General features: G+C 32.3%; 1 protein-coding gene, 1 long non-coding RNA gene and 1 pseudogene across 3 annotated transcripts in view; all 3 read right to left on the bottom strand.

Annotated features, from left to right (window-relative positions):
* Positions 1–7,644: 7,644 nt before the first annotated feature.
* LOC112028392 (probable xyloglucan endotransglucosylase/hydrolase protein 23) lies at positions 7,645–9,079 on the bottom strand (annotated as a pseudogene).
* Positions 9,080–13,215: 4,136 nt separating this feature from the next.
* Positions 13,216–14,128, bottom strand: LOC136065528 (uncharacterized). The gene is made up of 2 exons (XR_010627153.1): positions 13,871–14,128; positions 13,216–13,691 (listed from the first exon to the last, which is right to left on the bottom strand). It is a non-coding gene; the product is annotated as an uncharacterized LOC136065528 (long non-coding RNA).
* Positions 14,129–17,206: 3,078 nt separating this feature from the next.
* The window catches only part of LOC112028409 (xyloglucan endotransglucosylase/hydrolase protein 22), a 7,338-nt gene continuing 5,318 nt past the window's right edge, over positions 17,207–19,226 (bottom strand). Inside the window, exons 1-3 of one of the 2 annotated variants that reach the window (XM_024061099.2) lie at positions 18,519–18,879; positions 18,206–18,399; positions 17,207–17,939 (exon numbers count right to left, since the gene is read on the bottom strand). In XM_024061099.2, coding sequence (XP_023916867.1) covers positions 17,537–17,939; positions 18,206–18,399; positions 18,519–18,803 — 882 coding nt within the window. In that variant the 5' untranslated portion in view covers positions 18,804–18,879 and the 3' untranslated portion in view covers positions 17,207–17,536. Of the gene's footprint in view, positions 17,940–18,205; positions 18,400–18,518; positions 18,880–19,226 lie in introns of those variants that run through there. The other variant, XM_024061100.2, reaches the window with a different exon arrangement.

Genomic DNA, 19,226 nt, shown 5'->3' with positions numbered 1-19,226 from the left:
ATACAAAATGCTATAAATACTAAAAAGCATACTCCATCAATACTCTCAAATCTTATTTATTTTGCAATCCAGCTTCAAAATGCTATAAATACTATAAAAAAAAATTGTTTAATATTTGTTTAATGGTAGTTATTTGAAAACATAAAAAGAAAGAATAAAGAAAACCTAAAGAAAGAATAAAAAAAGAATATTTAAATGAAGTGGTAAAATAATAGAAGTTTTGATGTTTGGTGGATTGTAAAGTGGTATGTTAAAATTGATAAAGTAGGATTTTCAAATAGTAAATGCTAAAATATTTAGCATTCTTGATAAGAATGCTCTTATGACTTTTGACTAACCTTAATTGGTGTAATGGTGTTACGAATATTTAGTGTACGCTTCATAATAATTGTTTTTTAAAATCAGTTCAAAACACTTTTTATTTTCCATGTGTATGTGTTATTTTTAATAAAAAGAATAGATTTTTTTTTTTTTTATAAACAAAGTTTAGCTGCAAAATTAGTTATAGCTTTGTGCTACAACCTTACTAAATATCTTTTTATTGGAGATGAATTTTGACAAAGCCACCATTGGATTACATCTTCTTCTTATATCCTCCATGTTTGCAAAATTTCTAGAAAATTAAAGATCAATAGCTAAGTCATTAATAAATTGATTAAATTGTAAATTTTGTAGTTTAAAATTATACATAAAATATAATCTTATAAATCATACAGTAAATAATATCTAATTGACAAAAAAATTTACATGTGTATTACGAGTATAAAGAACATGCAATTCAACGATTAGATTTTCAAAATATATGGTAATGTTTATTTTATTGAGTAAGGTTGTAACCTAAGGTTACAACTAATTTTATAACTAAACTTTATCATTTTCTTATATTGCTTAAGAGAGTGTGTTGTGTGTAGTATAATTTGTCTTGCTCTCCTTTAAAAGTTAAAACTTACCATAGCTTTTGAAAGGATTTTGTGGTTTTTTTTTTTTTTTGTTAAAACCATTTTTCCTTTCTCTTATGTGTGTATTTTTGTTTCTCTAAATAAAATAAATTAAAATAAAAACTCTCTTATTCAAAGTTAATTAGAACTTACATTACATGTTCATATGAAAAATGAATAATATTTTTCTTAAGTATAAATAGTGATATGGGATATGGTACTTAAAGCTTCTTCTTTTTTTCAAAAAAAATTTAGAAAGCACTTATAGCTTAAGATACGTGCACTTTGATCTATGAGAAAGTGAGTAACTTTTTTTTCCAATGGTTTACAAGATTTAAAGGAAATACAACTTCTTACAAAAAAAAAAAAAAGAAAAAAAAAAAGGACAACTGATCAATGAAATAATTATTAATTTTTAATTATTTTGAAATTTTGCAAGCATAAAAAATTTAATCCAATAGTAAATTTGTCAAAATTCACATTCAATTAAAAAAAAAAATTAAGTGGTGTAACATTTCTTTACAACTCTCTCTCTCTCTCTCTCTCTCTCTCTCATATGTAACAAGTCTTTGTATTTTAAAATTATGCATAAAAGATGAGTTTATAGATCAAATAAAAAATAACATCTTATTGACACAAAAGCTGCAAACATATATCCAATGATATAATTTTCAAAGTATTAAATTAATAAAAACTTATTAGGTGGTGTAACATTATTTAAATTTATATTTGGTGTAACTTGATCTAGCCCTATATGTATGTGGAAATTACACCAACAATAACTTTTAAGAAAGTTACACCACTTAATAGTTTTTTTTACTTGGATGTGCATTTTGAAACATCTATGGTTGGAATATGTTTTTTTTTTCTTATACCTTCCATACTTGCAAAATTTGAAGATAATTAGAGATTAATCATTATCTCTCATCTACCAAATATTTAAATTTTCAAGGTTATTTTATATTTTAAAATTATGCAGAAAAAAAAAAAAAAAAAGAGTTTAAGGATTGAATTGTGCATAAGCTATAACATCAAACTAACATGAAATTTAGTGTGTGTGTTAAGAAGAATGAGAGATTATGATCCAGTAGTAGAAATTTTAAAATATTAATCCAATAAAAAGTTAATAAATAGTAAATACAAGTAAAGAATGTATAGCAAATGCGCAAGTGAAGGACATATTGATGATGAATCTCCTAATTTTCATTTGATCTAACTTTGTTATCTTCTCAAAAATCTTATAACTCAACTAGTTGGCACATCTTAGTATTTCTAAAGTAGAATCCAAGATTCAAATTTCTCTTCCCAACTTTCAAATTATTAAAAAAATAAATAATAATAATAAAAAACCTCATATTGTTTTCTACTTCGTTTAGAAACGAAATTAATAAATAAAGAAAAAAAGTTCTTGCAGTTACATTTAAAAAAGAAGAAGATAATTAATAGGAATCGGTATGGTTTTTTGAGCAAGTTTTTGTATAAGCCAAAGGTTTATGCAAAATTAACACTTTCTTCTTTTGCCCTTTTTTTGTATTAGTCAAAGGTTTTTTAGCAAGAAGTGTATAAGTCAAAGATTTATGCGAAAAATGTCATTAGCACTTTCTTCTTTTACCCTTTGCTTTAATTTCTTGAAACATACATTTGCCCTTCAATCTTCAAAAGAGATAATTGTCCCTCACCCTTCTTAGTTAAGATAGTAGATAGGGGTTACTTTTTTTTTTTTGAGACTGAGATAGGGGTTACTTAATCCTCCATTTCCTTCATTTGTTTACGTTACTTTGACTGCTTTTGAATAAGCTAACGGGAAATATATATATATATATATATATATAAAGAATCCTTGTAATGATGATTTTGTTAACTTATAAGATAAATTAAAATGTTAAGTACAATCAACCTCTTTAATAGCTGCATAGTAGCTTTACAAGATGGCAAAACCTAGTTTTATTTTAGAGAGTTTTAATTTATATCTTTATATCAGACAAGACATCAATCAGTTTTGGTATAAGTGAGAATTGAATCCCAAATCTCTTATTCAACTATCAGAAACTTTATTAATTGAACTAACTAGAACTTATCGCAATTTTCAAAAAAAAAAAAATGGAACCCATTGCCAAATCTAGTTGTCTTCCACTTTTTATGGGGTTTTTTTTTTTTTTTTTTTTAACAATATAAAATTTCATTATCTAAAAATTTTGTGTGCATAACTCAAATCCATTTTCACTGTATCTAATTTTACTAGAAATGGAATAAAATAATCTATTAATTGAACTAACTGAATTCATCGCAAAAATCTAATTGTCTTCCACTTTTTTATAGGTTTTTTTTTTTTTTTTTTAACAATACAAAATCTCATTATCTAAAAATTTTTGTTGCATAACTCAAATTCATTTTCACTGTATCTAATTTTACTTGAAATGGAAGTAAAATAATCATAATCCTGAGTTGTGTTTAGTTTATGAGTTTAGCCAACTATAAAGATCCTTCCAAGTGGTTCATTATAAACATAGAGGATAATAGCAAAGATTTGGTCATCAATGGTTATTTGTTGTGGATGTAATTCTCTAAGATTGAACCATGTTCTCTACTATAAATACCTTGTGTTCTCTCTATTTTTCTTCCTTTTTTTTTTCCTTATTTTCTTTATTTTGTTCTTCATAATTTCTCATACAAATCGGTTCAATTTTGTTCTATAGTAAGTATTTTTTTTTTTTTTTCACAATATCACTTTTCAGTAGTGGCTCTAGGTCTGGGCCTAAGGCCCCAAATTTTTTTTTTTTTTTAATGATTTCAACATTTATATAAGAAAGCCTCATCTCATATAAAAAAGCCCAAATTTGTAAAGTAATGTTAGGAATATTACAATTTTTTGCGTACCATTCACCAAAAAAAAAAAAAACAAACAAATAAACATTTATATATTAGTTGGTTTTAGCACACTAATTGCATTCATTACCATATTAATTTGTATACTTTATATAGTAAAATTTATAGTATTTTTAAGGGCACAGCTTTTGTCCAGTGCCTTCAGTGCACTGGACCTGCTACGATCATGACATGTGTTCATTTTCAAATATGTGTCATGATTGTAACGGGTCCAGTGTCACAGGACATTAGATAGAAGCCACGCCCTATTTTTAAGACTTTCAATATTTTAAAGCGGTTTAATTTTAATTAAAAAAAAAAAAAAAGATGTGTACTATTTTTCTCACCTCCAAAATATTATACAGGTCCCAACCTTTTTGCTATATCTAAATATTTTTGTCAAAGAATTATGTTCCTTGAAGACGCAGTAAAATTAGTGGTGAAATGATGCTATAACAATGATTTGTAACTGCTCGTACATATTTGTGTCATTGACCTAAAATTTTTAAACATAATAACTGAGAAGATCTGAATTTGTAGACACTCCATTTTATACCATGATGCCAAACTTCTATGACAAAATGGTAACTAATTTCAGGATGAAAAGTGCCTCTCATTACAAACCTAAAAAAACCACAATAATACAAAATAAAAAAAAATGGGAAATTGAACTGGAAAATCTTGGTATTGTTCTTGAGATGGTGCAAACATGTCCAGCATGCATGTGTACAAGGCAAAAACTTTCCAAACTTAACTATTTAATGTATGGTAAAAGAAAAACAAGATTAAATTATTAAGTACAATGATATCAGAAACAGATGGTGTAGCTAGATCTATTCCAACACCCTTCATAAACTGCATAAGTTTCACTCCAAAGTAGAACTATAGTATACACTTAATTTGTTTTGTTTGTTTCTCAAGAAATATTTTGTATCTAATCCCTCTCATTTTGTCATTTTTAATACATTTGGGAGCATGGGACACTCAACTGCAAGAGGCTATTGACAAGATGCTAAAGAAAGTCAAGGCCACCAACAAACGGAAAAGAATTCTATCTATTTGAAATGGACTTATGTCAAGGTTTAGATTAAATATTTAAAAAATTAAAGATGAATTCAGTATTTTGTGGATTGTACACTGTTCAATCCTTAAAATAAAAACTTGACAATGAAATGATCTCAACGAGCACTGCTACTTCAGTTATCATTTTTTCATTCAATTTTTAATGAAAAAAAAATACACATAACTCCCTGTGTTTTCTCCTAACAAAACACAAAACTTCCTTGAGATTTTGAGTGCAAGACTTAACCTTCATGTGATATTGTTTAATGTATAAACTATTAATTATGTAACACTCAAATCCCTTGAGATTTTAGTGTAACACAAATCTCTCTGTTATTTATATATAAAACAATATCACAAGGGCTTAAAGCATTAGATTACACAGGGTTTGCATTTCACTAATAACCCACAACTAAGGGTCATCAAATAGCCCATGGCTCACAGCCCGACCCAGAAACTCGATGACCCACCGGGCTAATGGGCGGCCTAGCTCATTGTTATTGAGGACCATGGATAGCCCACTAGCCCAGTGGGTTAGGCCGTGAGCTAGTTTTATGCACATAGGTACCCGGTGGGCTAGCCCAGTAGCCCAACCCGTTGCCCAGCCCGTTGGCCTAACCCATTGGCCCAGCCTAATAACCCATAATTCATAACAAAAATATATAGGAAGTGTATGAAGGATTGATCTTGAGATATTATAGAGAAATTTCTTAAAAGAACTCCCTCAACCAATAAGATACATAAAGTAATTGTGCTAAACTTAGTTTGCTAGATATATATTTTTCTAGTAGTCTATCAAATTTGAATTAACCATTTGACATTTTTTTATATTAAAGATAAAAATTAAAAAAAAAAACTATTTAAAGCCTTAATAAATAAAAAATTAAATAGGTTTCCATCAACAAAACAAAAAATTAAATAGATTTGACTATAAAAAAAATTTGTAATTAAGTATTAAATTCTTTAATTCTTTCCTTTAAAAAAATAGATTGATTATCCCCTTATAAAAAATTGATTCTTTCCTTATAAAAATAATAAAATAATATGCTAACACAAGCCCATGGGTAACCCATTAGGCCCAACCCAATAGCTCATCTCGTTAAAGACAAAATGGGCATTGCCCATGGGCAGGGTCATGGGCTAAGGCTTCCTCTTTCGGCCCAGCCCGACCCGGCCCATTAACTAGTTAATAGCCCATTATGCCCAGCCCATTGTGCCCATGGGCCAAGTAAAAATGGGCTGGACTGGCCCGACTCGGCCCATTGACGACCCTTAGGTCAGACTAAAGTATGTTGTTAATCTCATGACCCTTACTTGATTATTGATGGGTCGGGCCTATTAATGTTTATCGGGTCTAAACTGTTGGTTATTTAGGTGTTTTTAGGCTGCAAAGAATAATGTCAGATTCCTCACAACTAGCATGACGACTTACACTTTTCCAAAAAAAAAGAAAAAAGAAAAAAAGAAAAGCATGACGACTTACACAAATATTTACATAAAATCTACAAGTAACATATATATTTAGAATACCATAACAATTTCGACAAGAATACATTATTCATTTGATGTAATACAATCTTTTCATTCATAAATAAAATACAAAATACAAAGATTCGACAAGAAAAGTTTCAGCACCTCTTATTTTATTTTATTTTTAAGGGCATATGAATCTTGTTGAATAGAACACCAAGTGAACCAACAATTACCACTATGGAAATACTCGCGAGACTCTAATGTGGGCCATGCGGCAAGCATGCATACTCGTGCAGCTTCATTACAATCAATAAATTCAAAATGGATTCAAATGCTAATCTCATTTGACGCTTTGAACAAATTTAACTATTCATGTTTAATAGAAAATACTTTGATATGAAGATAAATGTAGATGCCAAAGAATAAAAGAATTTGATTATATAGGTATATTAATTAATGGAAAAAGTTAATGGATGTTGTAGGAAGGATGGGCCTAGAAATGCATATTGGGCCTTAGGCCCTGTCCGAGAACATTTAGTAGTTCGAGGATAAGGGAACATTGATAAAGAGGTAGTGAATGGAGGAAGGTGGTTGGTCATAAGGGTTCCGGAAGGTGGTTCGAGGACAAATGCATCCTCGGCTTAACAGAGCAGAGGTCAGAAGGGTTGACGTGTCGTCAACGGCAACATTCTGGGCAGTTCTAATGGAAAGGACAAATATCAGGAAGGAATAAGACGAAGGGGAAGGTAAGAAATATCTAAGGAAAAGCTGTTACCACCGCATTAAATGTTCTGTAACTAACTCTCTGGCTGCATTAATGTGAAAGTAATACTTGAACAATGATGTTCAGCCTTACAACTGCCACTAAAAGCTTTAGGAAGGTGTTGATGGGACAAGGATAAGAGTCTGCCATTTGATCTACATGTGAATGGTGGAGATAGAATAAAGGAGGGTAATATAAAGGAGAAAAATCCCATTACAGTGGGAGATCGGGGAATCTGTGTAAAAACATTGTAGCATTGAGAATTATAATTGTAACCCAATTTAAGAGAAATAGAGATTCAAGAACTACTCTTCTCGGACATTGCCGAGAAAGAACTTCTTTGCCCAACACTCGTTTTTCCATTGTTCTTTCTTACTTTCTTACCATCTTTAGTCCAAAGTAAGCGTTGTCTACTTCATTAAATCTTAGTTTCTAGTTTTTTATGTTTATAGTTTTTTATGTTTCTCACGAAAATTGTATGAAAATTTTACTAAAATGGTTCATTAAAAAATACATTAAAAGCACCTATTAACAAGACCTTAATTAATTAATGCCAAAATATTTCCATGTACAAGCTATGTTCTTTTTCTCTAAAGACATGGTGCATTCTGGAGGGAAGCCTTCGGGGAATCTTTTTTTTTGTCTGTGCAGTAATTGTATATCATGTAGTTCTTCTGAACCCATTTCAATCTCTCCAGACCATGTGAGTCCAACTTTTCCGTGAGCCATGCATTGCTAGTGGAGGAGTTTGAACTGCAAGATGATGCACCAGAGGACCAGACATATGCCTTGGCATTGAAGTTCCTATAGGAGGCAGTGAAAGGAGCTAGTGTCCAATTTGTCTTGACTTGCCCACCCCTTGTGGCCCAGTCTTCAGCATCCCAGAGGGTGGAGTAGATCCTCATTGGCTGGTTGGGAATGTTACACCAATTGACTCCCGGTTCTCGAAATCTCTCATGGGACTGCCATCCACATAGAAACTGAAACAGTAAACATAAAATTTGATTAGCTAGAAAAAAAGGAAACAAAACACTAAGACTTCGTAGTTTTGAAGCAACAAGCCTTTGAATACAAAATATTTTTTTCATGAATTTGTTATGATTGGTGCATAATATATAAAAGAACTATTAAGATGAAATAATGTTCTTTCGATCACAGTTCAGCACTTAAAAAGGGAGTCCAACAGGGCAGCTCATGAGCTTGCCCAACTAGCTAGAGCTAGCGGGGTAACTCAGATTTGGAAAGGGATGGACCCTCCTTGTATTCAGTTGCTGCTCAGGCAGGAATGTCTTTAATTGTCTTTTTCCTTCGCTCATCTTTCCTGTTGTACTGCAATTTATCTGTGAAATGAATTTCAGTTAAATTGTCCCTAGATACTCACATAATGCGCTCAGGGTTCCAAAGGATAGAATAGTTGTGGAAATCTGCAGTTGGGTCAAACCAGGGATAGAATTGCTGCTCTTTGTCGCCCTTGCCTTGGGTGTACACATTGGTGTGAATGATATAAGGATCACCACTCAAATTGCCGAGGAACTCAAAGTCTATCTCATCCCATTTTGACTCTTTTTGAGGATAACTGCAAAGTATAAAAGGATAACATATGTTAAGTATACCTTGAAGCATGGGAATATGGGACATATCTAGGTATAATATATGATTTATGCAAATAACGAAAAACAGCAAGAGAGCTTACATAGTAGGGGGTGACTGTGCCTGCAGAGTTTCCAGGGACAAGCTTGAGTTGCATATCAATCTTTGCGAATAAATATTGATTCTTGGATTCGAACCCAGAGCCAGAGGCTTTGTCAAGTGAGAGAGTAAGAAGTGTACCATTGTTCAGTATCTTTGCACGGCCATCTCCCCATGTAAGATTAAAATCTTGGTAGAAGTTACTAGCAAATGTGGGCAATATAAAAGAGCCAACCAAGAGCGTACTGATCGTCAGCATCACCGGAAAAGTTGAAGGAAAAGAAGCCATGGAAATTTGATAGTAGTGTATAATTGAAATTAGGAGTAAAAAGCTTATGAAATGAAGGGATGGGTATGCTTTGGTTAATTGGTATCTAACTATTTATAGTGTAATACTGTAACGTAGGTTAAAGTTCCATAGGAAGGTCTACTAATCAAGTCAGCTGTACTGACATTTGTTGGGTTTAACAGGTATGTACAATGATAACTAAGGAAAATATATTTTTGGCTATTAGGATCATGCTTCCTAGCTTTAGCTATCCAAATTTTATTTTTAAACTTGAAAGGTTACCGATACAATAAATTTTATATATACTTGCTGAATTGATAGATTTTTATTGATTCTCATATAGTCTCGTTTTAAACACTACTTTATAATTATTCACCATTAATAACTTGTCATCTCAAATAGGTATGAAATTTGTTATTAATTTTAGTGTCTCTAAATTATTTTTTTTTAAATTAATGGGACGCGGTTTTGCATTGATATTGCGAAACAAAATAGTTGGGTTAGCTAGTCTTTTGGGTGAATGTTAGTAAAAATACTGCAGGTCATTATTGAGGGAATTGAGGAGGGATAACAAATTTGGCATTTAAATTGCCAAATTCTATAGTAATTTTGCACACAAATTTCTGAATTAGAGGGAGAGAGAGAAGTCTTGACACCAAATTTTGTATTCAGTTTTCCAAAGTTGGTGTTGATTTTCCCTCTCCCTTGCTCAGCCCAAACCTGACCGTTCTTCCTACTTGAGTTGAGTGGAGGGAGAAGATTGACCAAATTTGGTTGAATTAAAATCGATTTAGAAGATAGAAAATGTGAGAAAAAGTTGGCAGATAAAATGCCAAATTTGGATACAGAGTGTCATGTGGAAAGAGAAAATAGAGAGAGAGTGAATTTTCTGAATTTTGAGATTTTCATACACGAGACTTTTTGACGTGACAAGGAGATACTTTAGTTTCATTATAATTAATAAATTCAAGCCAAGAGTTTTTTTTTTTGGCTCAATTATCAATAAAAAAAATCAAATCAAATCAAATGTTAGAGCATTCACATCAGTCCGTGTATTTTATACATCTATTTTTACACTAAAAACCTACTTTTTCTATTTTACACATCCACTTTTACAAACCACCCACATCAGTTTATTTATTTTATCACCTCTTTAATTTAAATAATCAATTTTCTCAATTTTTTATTATTTTCTCAACTAACCTCTTATTATACGCGTGCGCTCTCTCTCTCTCTCTCTCTCTCTCTCTCTCTCTCTCTCAGCCCATTTTTTCTGATTTTGCTCTCTCTCTGTACCCATCTCTACCCATAACCCATCTCTGGTATTTCTGAATCAACTCTCCCTCTCGGTCCATACCGCTCCATAGCTCCGATCCACAGCTCCCACGAGCTCCGATCCACAACTCCGAACCACCGCTCCGATCCACAGCTCTCACGAGCTCCGATTCACAGCTCCGAACCATCGCTCTGACCACGCTCTTCGAACCACCGCTCCGATCCACAGCTTTGATCAGGCTCGGATCAGGCAAGACCCATACCCACAAGCTCTGATCAAGCGAGACCCATAGCTTCGATCCACAGTTTCGATAAGCACCGATCTCTCTTTGTTGTTTGTCTATTTGGGTTTGTTTGTNTGTGTGTTTTTTTTTTTTTTTTGAACAAGTGTATCTCTGTGTTAATTTGTCTGTGTGGATGTGTTTGGGTTAATTTTCAGTTGATTTTTGGGTTGATTTTGGGTTAATTTTCAGTTGATTTTGGTTAATATTCTGTGCTAGATTGCGGTGTTTGGTGGTTGGGTAGTTAATCTGGCGCGCTGGGTTGTTGTAATGGTTGGGGAAGAGAGGTAGTTTGAGAGAGGAGAGAGAAAATAAATTAAAAAAATCGTTTACACGAGAACAGTAACCGTGTATATATACACGGGTTACTGCTCATTTGCACAGTCGGTATATATTTTGCACAATTTTACACCCACTGATGTGGGTGTTTTTTTGCTCAAAATGTGTAAAATTTGTACTGTAGATGTATTTTAGATGATCTGATGTGAATGCTTTAATATCTTTTGCAATAAAAAATATGATATATGATTCGTTAGATAATTGTGGCTATATAGATGTTTAAATATACTTGTTTTATAGGCAATATTGGGATGTGAAAGTAGATGTCAAAGAATAAAAGAATTTGATTGTATAAATGGCGTAGGGTGATATAATTACTTAATGAATTGGGAATGTCCAAAAAATAAAAAGAAAACAATTGAACTAAAACTAAAGTAAAAGCTATGCTTTTTCTCTAGGGCATGGTGCATTCTAGAGGGAAGCCCGGGGGGGGAATCTCTTTGAGTCTGCAGTATTTGTATTTTTTTCAAGTAGTTCTTCTGAGTTCTGAACCCATTTCAACCTCTAGCCCACCCCTTGTGGCTCAGTCATTAGCATTCCATAGGCTAGAGTTGATCCTCATTGATTGAAGATTTATGCAAATAATGAAAAACAGCAAGGTTGTGTTTGGATTACAACATTTGGATTTGAATTTGGATTTGAAATCCATTAATTTAAAGTGTCTTGATTTGAAATCCTTTGATTTTAAAATTCTTTGTTTTTGAAATTCATCATTTGAAATTTCATTGTTTGGATACCTAAATTTGGATTTGGATTTGGATTTAAGATTAATAAAATATATTTTTAATTATTATTTTTCTTAATCATTCTATATTTTAATTTTAAATAAATGAGGCAATATTGATAATCCAATTAACTAAGACAGCAAACAAATAGGAGTAGAAAAGACAAAAGGACATGCATGCTAAACAAGAGTCATAAATTGAGTTGACATGAAAACCTTAAGGTTCGTTTGGTAAGAGATTTTGTTATTTTGTGGATAAATGTGTGGGTGAAAAAGTATATGGAAATACGTATAATGTTGTTTAAACATTGAACACTATTGTTTAAACAATAATACCAAACACCCCCTTAAACACCATAAGAGAAAGCTCACATAAGTTCTGGCTCTGATCTGACATACAAGTGAATGAATAACTCATGAAAACACTGACTTGTATATGGTCATCTTCAATCCAATTTAATGACCATTGGAAATAAATATCGCCAATACCATAATTGAGTAGTTAATATAACATAATTGACCACATATCCATTGAGGCTTAGGCCTTTTGGGTTAAAGTGTGTCTCAATATATTATATTAATTATTCAAGAAAGCTTCCCAAGGTGTTTATCTCCCCAACACTTAGTTGAACAACTTCATTGAAACAATTGAACAAATAGCCGACAAGAACTGTTTGCACACACATACAATAAGTCTTGAAAAAACATGAACCAAAAGCTTTTGTCTCACAAACACAATGAATCTTGAAAAAAAAAAAATGAACCAAAAGCTTATATCTCACAAGAAACAAAAGAAATTTTATTTTAGTTAAACCATGATTCCGTCCTCAATTGAAATGATTCCAAGATTTTTGGTTCTCAAATAATTAAAGAAAAATTCTTAGTTGAACAGCCTCACTGAAAATACCGGACAACTAATCCAAAAGAAACAATGGCAATTCTATTCAGAAATAATTATAACAAGAACCACTTTACTAATCACGTTATGATTCTGTCCTCGGTGAAAATTATTTCAAGCTGATCACTGATTTATTTGGATAATATAATATGTATTGCAGTATAGTCATATAACAATTCACATGCTCTATTTATGTATATCTACCGTTCATAGAAGCATTTAATCAAACACATAATTTACATTACAAACCCAAAATAGAAAATAAAGCCAAACCCAAAATAAATTATTGAAAATACTATGAAATAAAACGCAAAAACAAATCAAACAAAACCCACATACAAATTAAAAACTAAAGTTGCTCTTAATTTAGAAATTAGCTATCATTTAATATTGTTAATTACCGAGTAGGTGACGAAGGTGCTATAGCAAATATATTATCGCTCTAGAAATCGATGAAATACACATCCAATCATATATGCATGCCTAAAGAAAATAATTACGAAAAAATTTATTTTAAAAAAATCCGAATTTCACTGTGTTTGACAGATTGCAAAGAGATAGAGATCTAGTCTTCAGCCTTATATCTTTCAGTTCCATTAATTGTTGCTAAGCATGCAAGTAGGTCAAAATAGCTTCTGGTTTATTATAAGATTGGGCGAGGAAGTGAGAGCGTGACAGAGTTGAGAGAGACAAACCTTGTTGCGAGAAAGAGAGAAAGAAGAATAGCTTGGGCAAGAAAGAGAGAGTGTGATTGAGTTTCTAGAGACGATGAAGAATTGAGAAGAGAGAGCTAGTGCCCGTTTGTTTTGGCGTTTTGAAGCCAATATGTGCATTTGCAAAATGTGCGTTCCTTATTTGCGTTTGGTTCAGCCCAAAATGCAACTTTTTGAAAAAAGCCGCGTTTTGGGCCAAGGCAAAAATTGATCTGAAAACGCGCATGAAAAATGCAGCTGAGGAGGTCCATAATCAAAAGGAAATGCGCGTTTCTACCCGTTGCCTCTTTCAGATTACGAAATTACCCTGCGGAGGTCCATCTCTTCTCTGCTCTGCCCTTTCCGTGAACCTTCTTCCTCTTCTTCTTCTTTCTTTCGTCTTCTTTAACGCGCACAAAATCAACAAAATCAAACCAAACCCAACTCAAAATCAACCCAAAACAAAATCAACTCAAAATCAAACCCAAACCCAAAATCAAAATCAAACAGAAAATCAACTCAAAATTAAACTATTAACTGAAAATCCATAACCCAAACCCAAAATCAAAATCAAATACAAACCCAATGTTTCAATCATCTTCATCTTCATCATCATCATCTTCTCTCTTCCTCTCGGCTTTCGAATTGTCAAAAAAAAAAAAAAAAAAAAAAGAGAGCTCAGCGGACCAGAACGTTCTGAGAGGAAGTGAAAGGTTTCAATCATCTTCATCTTCATCATCATCATCTTCTGCTCTATTCCTCTCGGCTTTCGAATTGTCAAAAAAAAAAAAAAAAAAAACAAGAGCTCAACTGACCGGAACGTTGTGGAGGAAGTGAAAGGAAAAAGGAAAGAATGAAGACAAAATGAGAAGTGGAATGTTCTGGAGTGGTAGGGAAAAAGGGATAAGAAGGAAAAAAAAAAAGAAAAAAAGAAAAGAAAAGAAGAGAAGGGTACGTGTGTGGAGGAGAAAAAAAGAGGGAAAAAACTGAAAAAAAAAAAAATAGAGAAAGAAAGAAGGAAATGTTACCGTGATATTTTCACAATAAATTTTAAGAGGTAGGTTATTATTAGTTAATATTGGTGAGAAAAAAATAATTTTTTTAGAAAGAGAAAAAAATTATTTTAATAGTACGTTAAAATTAAAATCAGTATCAATTTTTATCACAATATTTTCACAATACTTTCACAATAAATCTTAAAGGGTAGGTTATTATTAGCTAATATTGGTGAGAAAAAAAAAATTTTGGAAAGAGAAAAATTGATTTAAGTATAAGAAGTAGTTGATTTAAGTATGAAATAAACTCACATAAAAAAAAAGTATAAAATAAACTCCCTTATATATACATTGTCCTTTTTGGTAATTTATTCTTTAAACTGCCACTTTTATAAGTGCTAGCCAAACACTCAGTTTTTTCAAAAAGCACTTTTTAACAGATTTTACCAAACACTCAGCTTTTTGAAAATGCACTTTTTCATTATGCACTTTTTGAAAACTCCACTTTTTCATTATGCACTTTTACAAAAAGTTGAACCAAACTCACCTAATGTGAGGGCGAGGGATTTCTAAATTCTTGAATTTGTGAGAAGATTTCAAATCCATGGATTTGGACCCTTGAAATCCAAGATGGATTTGGGCCAAATGCAAATCCATTTCTTTTAACTTAGCAAAACAAAGGATTTTAATTTGGGCCGCCTCAAATCCAAATTCAAATTCAAATCAAAATCCATGCCAGCCAAACACACCACAAGGAACTTACATAGTAGGCAGTGACTATACCAACAAAATTTCCAGGGACAAGCTTGAGTTGTATATCAATCTTTCCAATTAAATATTCATTTGATAACTTCATATATGTTATGGTTTAATAAGAAGTTACATGTCTTTAAAACATTGGTTAATGAAGAAGTAAGTTTCCTAAATAACTTCAACTTTGATAGGTAAGTGGAAGTTATAGAAACAAGGAATTTAGTTATCTCTTTACCTATAAAAGAGACATTCAGCTATCCTATCAAATACATTGAATAGTAAAAGAGAAAAGAGGGTTAAGAGAGAGAAACCAATCCTATATGAATTAAGTGCCTTTTATACTAAGACTTGATGTCAAGAAAAGTTTAGTAATGGATCAAGGTAAGTTTTATAATTGACTTGTATAGTTGTGAAATTATGATAATTCAAGATCTTAGAATTTATATAATGATTGTTTATAATCTAACAATATAAAGAAAACATTTACATGGAACACAGAGCCAGAGGCTTTGCTAAGGGAGGGAGTATGAAGCTCACCATTGTTGGGTATCTTAGCACGGCCATCACCCCGTGTAATATCAAAATCTTCATTGGTACAAGTTACTAGCAGAGGCAGAGAGTCCCAAGCATGAGAGTACTGATCAACAGCATCACCGGAAATGTTGAAGGAAAGAAGCCTTGGAAATTTGATAGCGGATAATTGAAATTATGAGTAAGAAGCTTATAAAATGGATGGGTGTTCTCGAGAACTAGGGTTGGTATTTACAGTGTAGGAGGGAATGCCATATAGAGGAACTAGAAGGTCCATTATTCAAGTCAACTGTGGACAGTTGTTGGGTTTAAGAAATGCACAATATATATTGGCTGTCAAAATGAAAACCGCACTTCCTAGTCCTAGCATGGCACCAACAACTGTCAAAAGATAATTAGAGAAAATACATTTGTCTATCATATGTCGCTCACCATATATATATATATATATATATTTTAATTTAAATTTTTGATGACTCATGTGTGAGATGATAGCAAAAGTTTTTCTTCCAATTTTGTTTTCTTTCACTCAAGAGTTTAGAGCAATCTGGTTATGAAAATGGATTAGGTATCATTTTCTGTATGCACGCTACTTTACTTTAATCTTATACTTAAAAAAAAGTTATTATAAAATAAAAATCAATATGTATTGTTGCCTTGTTGGTCCTTAAAATTTAGTTAATGGGTGATTTTAGTCTATAACATTTAAAGTGATAACTTTTAATTCTTTCAATAACGTGGCCAAACTAAAAACAAACATCCTTTAAGACCTTTCATTTCACAAGGACTTAAAGTAATCACTTTAAGTTTGTTAAAAACTAAAATCGATCATTTAAAAATTTTTTGAACTATAAACATAATACAATCCTCTTTACCACATTTTGTGTTTCGCTTTTATGTTTCACCAATCACAACTTTGTATATGTTTATTTTTTTTTTTCATTTTAAATTTTGGCTATTTTATTATAAAAAAAAAGTTAAACAAATATATAAGAAGTTGTGATTGGAAGAATATAAAGTGGAATACAAATAATAGTAGATGATTTGTATTCTTAAAGGTAATCATTTTAGACTTCAATACTAAGGGTGTGTTTGTTTGGAGATGAAATAGGGAGGATGGAATGCTTTGGAGAGAAAATAGAAATGAAAACTTTTATAGAATGTGTTTAGTTGGATGGGGAGGAAGGAAAATAAATGGTGGGGTCCAAATATTTTCTCTTCTGGTCCACCAAAAGGTTTTTTCCAAAATGTAAAGAAAACTGAGAAGAAGAAACTCATGAAATGAGGTTCCAAAAATACCTTTAAAATTAACATTCAAGTCACTAATGTGTTGACATTTTATTTATTTATTTTTTCCTTTCATTTTTTCTTCCTTTGTTACTAAGGTGTTGACTTTTTTTTTCCCCTTGATTTTTTTTTCTTTGTTACTGACTTGATGGTTTTTTTTTTTCTTCCTTCTTTTCTTTTGTCTGAATGTAGCTTATTTTATTTTCTTCTTTTTATTTTCTTTGACTTTTTCTGGATGTGTAGCTTTCTCTCATCCACTTTTCAATCCTTTTAACCAAACACAAATTCAGAAATTAAAATATTTTCTATCCTTCTACTTTTCCATCCTCCCTTCTATCCTCCCAACCACACGGACCATAAAATTTAGATGATTTGTATTCCTAAAAACAATCATTTTACACTTCGATACTAAAATTGCTAATGGGCTAACCTTTTGGTTGTGCCTGAGTGTATGTTTTAATCAGAAAGGGTTTGCTGCTTTGAACAAAGTCAATTAATATACAATACTGTGATACGAAAATAAGTGACGACTGGCAAAGAAATTTTTTTTTTTTTTTTTGGTAGAAAGAATAAAAGAATTTGATTATACAAATGGCATACAAATTAATTAATCAAATGGGAATGTCGAAAAAATAAAAGAATTGATCTACGAGACTACAAACTATATATTATGTTCATTTCTTTAGGACATGGTGCATTCTGGTGGGAGTCCTTGGGGGAATCTCTTTGAGTCTGTGCAGTAATTGTATATCATGTAGTTCTTCTGCACCCATTTCAACCTGTCTTGACTAGTTGAGTCCAATTCTTGTGATAGCCACGCATTGCTAGTGGATGGAGAAGAGGGGGAGCTTGAGCTGCAAGATGATACTCCAGAGGACCAAACACATGCATTGGCATTGAAGTTCCTATAGGAGGCAGTGAAAGGAGCTTGTGTCCAGTCTGTTTTAACTAGCCCACCCCTTGTGGCCCAGTCATCAGCATTCCACAGGCTAGAGTAGATCCTCATTGCCTGGTTCTTTGGGAATGGTACACCAATTGACTCAAGGTTCTTGAACTCTCTTATGGGAGTGCCATCCACAGAGAAACTGAAACAAAGAACATACAATTTCATTAGTTTTTACAACCTATCAAAATTAAATAAATAAATGATGGAAGACAATTTTGAAACAAGGAGTCTATGGATACAGTAGTTTTCACAACTGTTAATATGAACTGTTGTGATTGGTGCGCGACAAAAATAATATTTAAGTCAATGTGACATTCCTCCAATCACAAAAAATCATGTTCAATTGTGAAAAATATTGTGTACTAAATATTAACATTTTGGAAAGGTGGATTTGTAGGTACTTACATGATGCGCTGGGGGTTCCAAAGGATAGAATAGGTGTGGAAATCCGCAGTTGGGTCAAACCAGAGATAGAATTGCTGCTCTCTGTTGCCCTTGCCTTGGCTGAACACGTTGGTGTGAATGATGTAAGGATCACCACTCAAATTGCCCAGGAACTCAAAGTCTATCTCATCCCATGTCGACCCTATTGAGGATAACTGCAAATTCACACATAAAAAGATGATATATATATTAGCATACCTTTAAGCATGGAATATATAAATAAAATCGTATTATAGAAGATTGAGACAAATAGTGATATGGCAGGAGAACTCACATAGTAGGCAGTGACTGTGCCAGCAGAGTTTCCAGGGACAAGCTTGAGTTGCATATCAATCTTTCCGAATAAATATTCATTCTTGGATTGGAATCCAGAGCCAGAGGCTTTGTCAAGGGAGAGAGTAAGAAGCTCGCCACTGTTTAGTATCTTAGCACGGCCATCACCCCATGTGATATCAAAATCTTGGTTCAAGTTACTAGCAGAGGCAAGCGATATTAAAGTGCCAAGCATGAGAGTAATGATCATCAGCATCACTGGAAATGTTGAAGGAAAAGAATCCATGGAAATATGAAAGAGGGTAATTGAAACTATGAGTAAGAAGCTTATGAAATGAAGGGATCGATGAGTGTGGTTGAGAACTTGGATTGGTTTTTATAGTGATACGTTTCGTTAGGCCAAAGCAGGAGAGGAAGTAGCATAGGAAGGTCCATTAGTGAAGTCAGCTATGGACAGTTGTTGGGCGAGTTACAAGATATTGGCTGTCAAATTGAACTCAAAACCGCCTTAATTTCCTAGTCCTAGCGAGTGATGGGACGCGGTTTTGCATTACGCGATAATTTGATACTAATGAGACGAGTTGGGTGTTGCATCACTAGCAGATATTTGCTTGTTGCTTGTTGAAAAATAAAAGTCAAAAAGTAGAAGATATGAGCATGCGTTTACACCGACTGCTGCAGTCAACACCGGCTAAGACATTAAAAAACA

The sequence above is a fragment of the Quercus suber genome, unplaced genomic scaffold, assembly GCF_002906115.3.
Source record: "Quercus suber isolate HL8 unplaced genomic scaffold, Cork oak 2.0 scaffold_1004, whole genome shotgun sequence".
Lineage (NCBI taxonomy): Eukaryota > Viridiplantae > Streptophyta > Magnoliopsida > Fagales > Fagaceae > Quercus > Quercus suber.
This window is presented reverse-complemented; position numbering and strand designations above follow the sequence as displayed.